This window comes from Anopheles gambiae, chromosome X (assembly GCF_943734735.2).
Source record: "Anopheles gambiae chromosome X, idAnoGambNW_F1_1, whole genome shotgun sequence".
Taxonomy (NCBI): Eukaryota; Metazoa; Arthropoda; class Insecta; order Diptera; family Culicidae; genus Anopheles; species Anopheles gambiae.
Window position 1 is genome coordinate 16,806,425 of NC_064600.1, and position 3,427 is coordinate 16,809,851.

Consider the following 3,427-nt stretch of genomic DNA (forward strand, 5'->3'; position numbering starts at 1 on the left):
TGAAAACAAACAGTTCTTTCTATTTTGTTCGGGAATCGACGTATACACTGTCTAGATGGTGACGCTCGATAGGCCAAAACCCCCAAGATACCCGGCGACATCATATCAACGTTCCCAGATCCTCGCCGAACTCAATAAAGCTGTTCCTCGCTGCCTTGCGATGAAGTCGTACAGCGTACCCAAACAAAATAAAAGCAAAGATAATCGATCCCTTTCGCTAAGAGGTTTTGTAGCGAAGATAAGGCACCCGACTAACCTGCAAACCCTTTCGCGGACCGACCAACAGGTAGCTGCGGACTTTCGGCGGACTTTCCAACGAAACACCACACCACACGAACCGCTGGACGTCTTTACTTCGGTAAAGGTTATCGATTAAGTTTCTACTTTGTTTTTATTTTTCTATAACGTTGAGAGCATAGTGCGCTCTAAAACAAAACAAAAAATAAAGCAGTGAGATTATGGTTAGCAAATGTTTTTTTCTCCTTTCTTCGCCCATACCTCTGCCGGCCCAAATGCATAAACAGCCGACGTCTAATGTTTTGCTGCCTTCCCGTTCATGCCTGCTTTGAAGCTATTTCGTTGTCGTTTTTTTCTAAAAGTGTCCCACACAACAGATTCCCAGAAATGTATCCTCGTCTGGTGTGTCCCCGGATGCGTTCTCGGTCTTATCATGCCCTCGGCTCCAGCTGAATCTGGAACCCGTCCGTGCGCTTCAGGATGATGTCGGCCTGCAGCTTAAAGTCCTTCTCGGTCAGGTTGGAGACAACGCGATAGTGTCGCAGTACCGTGGACAGCAGCACCTTCAGCTTAAGCATCGCATACTTTCGACCTGCGGGGACAGAACGAGAAGTTAAATTTGTCTGGTGTGTAACACCCACCCAATAACCGATTCGCTACACTTACCCACACAGCTTCGGGGGCCAGCACTGAACGGGATGTAGCTGTAGTAGTGGCGGTTCTGGGTACGCTCCGGCAGGAAGTTGTCCGGGTTGAACGTTTCCGGATGGGGGTACAGGTCCTCGCGCCGGTGGATCTTGTACGTGCCGATCACGACGGTCGTGCCAGCCGGGATCGTGTAGTTTTTGGACGCGAGCTGCACGTCCTCGTTGATCTTGCGCGCAATCATCGGCACCGGCGGGAACATGCGCAGCGTCTCGAAGATTACCCGTTCCAGGTACTTCATCTCGAGCGTGTCGCCGAAGGTGGCCTTCCGCTTCGAATCGCCAAAGATCTGGCGCAGCTCCGCGTACACCTGCTCCTGCACGTGCTGATGGATGCCGAGCAGACACAGCACGAAGCTCGAACCGGCCGCCGTCGTATCGTGGCCCTCGAACATGATCGTGTCCACCTCCTCCTTGATCTCCTCGTCGCTAATGTTCGCCCCGTTGTTGGCTGTCTCAATCATCAGGTCGAGGAAGGCGAGCCGGCGCTTCTCCCCGATGTCGTTCTCGTCGTTGTCGTCCAGATCGTCCCGCAGCATCGAGCCTTGCGAGATGAAGGCCGGCGAACCGCCGAGCTGGCCCTCGCCCGGCTTCTCCTTCTTGCCGATGATCTCCGTCAGCGACGGGGACGGCATCTTGCCCTCGGCCATCTGGCGCTCGTACAGTTGCTTCTTCTCGCGCACCACCTTGCGCGTTAGGCCGTGGATGATCTGCAGCAGGCGCTCCTGTTCCTTCTTGACGCCGGTCAAGTTGAACAGTGGGTCCAGGCGCAGGTGGATCTTCAGTTGGCGCTTGTGCAGGATGTCACACATTCTGCAAGAAAGTTTAAATTTGTACATTTTAAAGCCCCCAAAACACTACCCAGTGTGCAATCGGAGGAAAAATGACGGTTTTGTTGCACCGATTGCATGTATTTGGGAGCACTGCGCTCCCCCACTCACTTCATGACAGCCATCGCGTACTCGAACCCTTCCTTGTTTTCGCCCGTACGCGTCGATCCCATCGCCGTCTCGAGCAGAATGTCCACCGTCACCTCGCTCATGTAGTCGTGACAGTCGAACACGTGGCCGACCTCCTTGGACATGCGCTTCACCACCGCGAGACTGTTGTCGTTGAACACGTCGATGAACGTTTTCAGCACGTTCTGGTGGAAGGCGGGCGCGATCAGCTTTCTGTGCGACTTCCACTTGTCGCCCGAGCTGATCAGCAGTCCGTCGCCGAGCCAGGGCTTGAAAAAGCGGTACTCGCTCGACTTCTCTAGATGCACGTAGCTATTCAGGATGATCTCGACGTCGGCCGGTTCGGTCAGGAAGACGACCAAATGGTAGCCGAGCCAGCCGCGCGCTACCGTGCCGTAGATGTAGCTCAGCTCCATCGCCTTCTCCATGATTTGATTGTGCGTCTTCCCGAGTAGCATATTTGCGTTCCCGATCAGTGGGTAGGCGACCGGGCCCGGTATCAGGTTGCCGAGCTGCACGTACCGGCGCGTTTGCATCCAGAGGTGGAAGAGTGTGCCGGCCACCAGCAGCAGCACGGTCGCCACCGTGACCGACAGGACCCAGCTGCCCGGGACCGTCTCATCCATCGCCATTCGCTCCGGGATCGTTTCAATGCCCATGATTTCGCTCACTAGGCCACAACGTGCACTTGTGTACGCACTACGATCTTACACACGATTCACACACGTTTGCACGCGATGACGCTATGAAGACCGGTGCTGGATGTTGTACTGGATGCTGTGGCACACCACCTCTCGAACTGGTCACTAGATGTTGGGTCCTCGGTTACTGTTGCGTGTGTGACGAGAACACCACTGTAATGCACCACCGCTGAACCAAGCCGCTGCTCTGAGGTATCAACCGCCCTGTGGCGAAGTATTTATAATCGGACTCGGGTTGCGAACGTAACTGGCCACACTGCTCCGGTGCAGTCTACCCTCCTCCTCCCCATCGTATTCATCGTCCTCCTCCTCACCCACCAAAAAGTGGTGCATACAAAGGGAAAACAAAACGGTGCAAAACGACACAAAAAAATATACAAATCACTCACAGTGAGCGCACCGATCGACTGATTCGATGATATGGGGACACTTGCGGGTAGGTTGCGGGCGACAAGGGGCGAAAGGGTACGTTGTAGCAATAAACTTTTCATCAAATTGTAAATGGCAATGGTTATTCATCAGGTTGACCGTGCCGGCCGGCTGACTTGACTTGCCTTTCGCACCCTCGCGGCCCTCGCGCCTCAATCGGCTCACCTGATCGATCCTAAACATCATTCCTTTTTTGTGTGCATTTCGTTTCGCCCTAAAATTTTGCCCGGACCGGGGAACGACACCACGATTCTGGCGCACCGGTGAACACCGCTGCAAACGGCTGCAACTGCCCAGCCAGTGCAGCCGCCCGTGTGGTGCTCGCGCGAATTCGCAGTAGTGTACGTTATGGAGTGGCGAGAGTGTTCGCATACATTCAGTTCGGGCGTGTATCAAT

The 3,427-nt window shown here is 54.4% G+C and overlaps 1 protein-coding gene across 1 annotated transcript; it reads right to left on the reverse strand.

Annotated features, from left to right (window-relative positions):
- Window positions 1–372: 372 nt before the first annotated feature.
- Window positions 373–2,637, reverse strand: LOC1277393 (cytochrome P450 4g15). Its single transcript, XM_555875.5, has 3 exons — window positions 1,883–2,637; window positions 904–1,754; window positions 373–829 (listed from the first exon to the last, which is right to left on the reverse strand). Exons 1-3 carry the CDS (start codon window positions 2,557–2,559, stop codon window positions 669–671), a joined length of 1,689 nt encoding a protein of 562 aa, XP_555875.5. The 5' UTR covers window positions 2,560–2,637; the 3' UTR covers window positions 373–668.
- Between the last annotated feature and the right edge of the window lie 790 nt (window positions 2,638–3,427).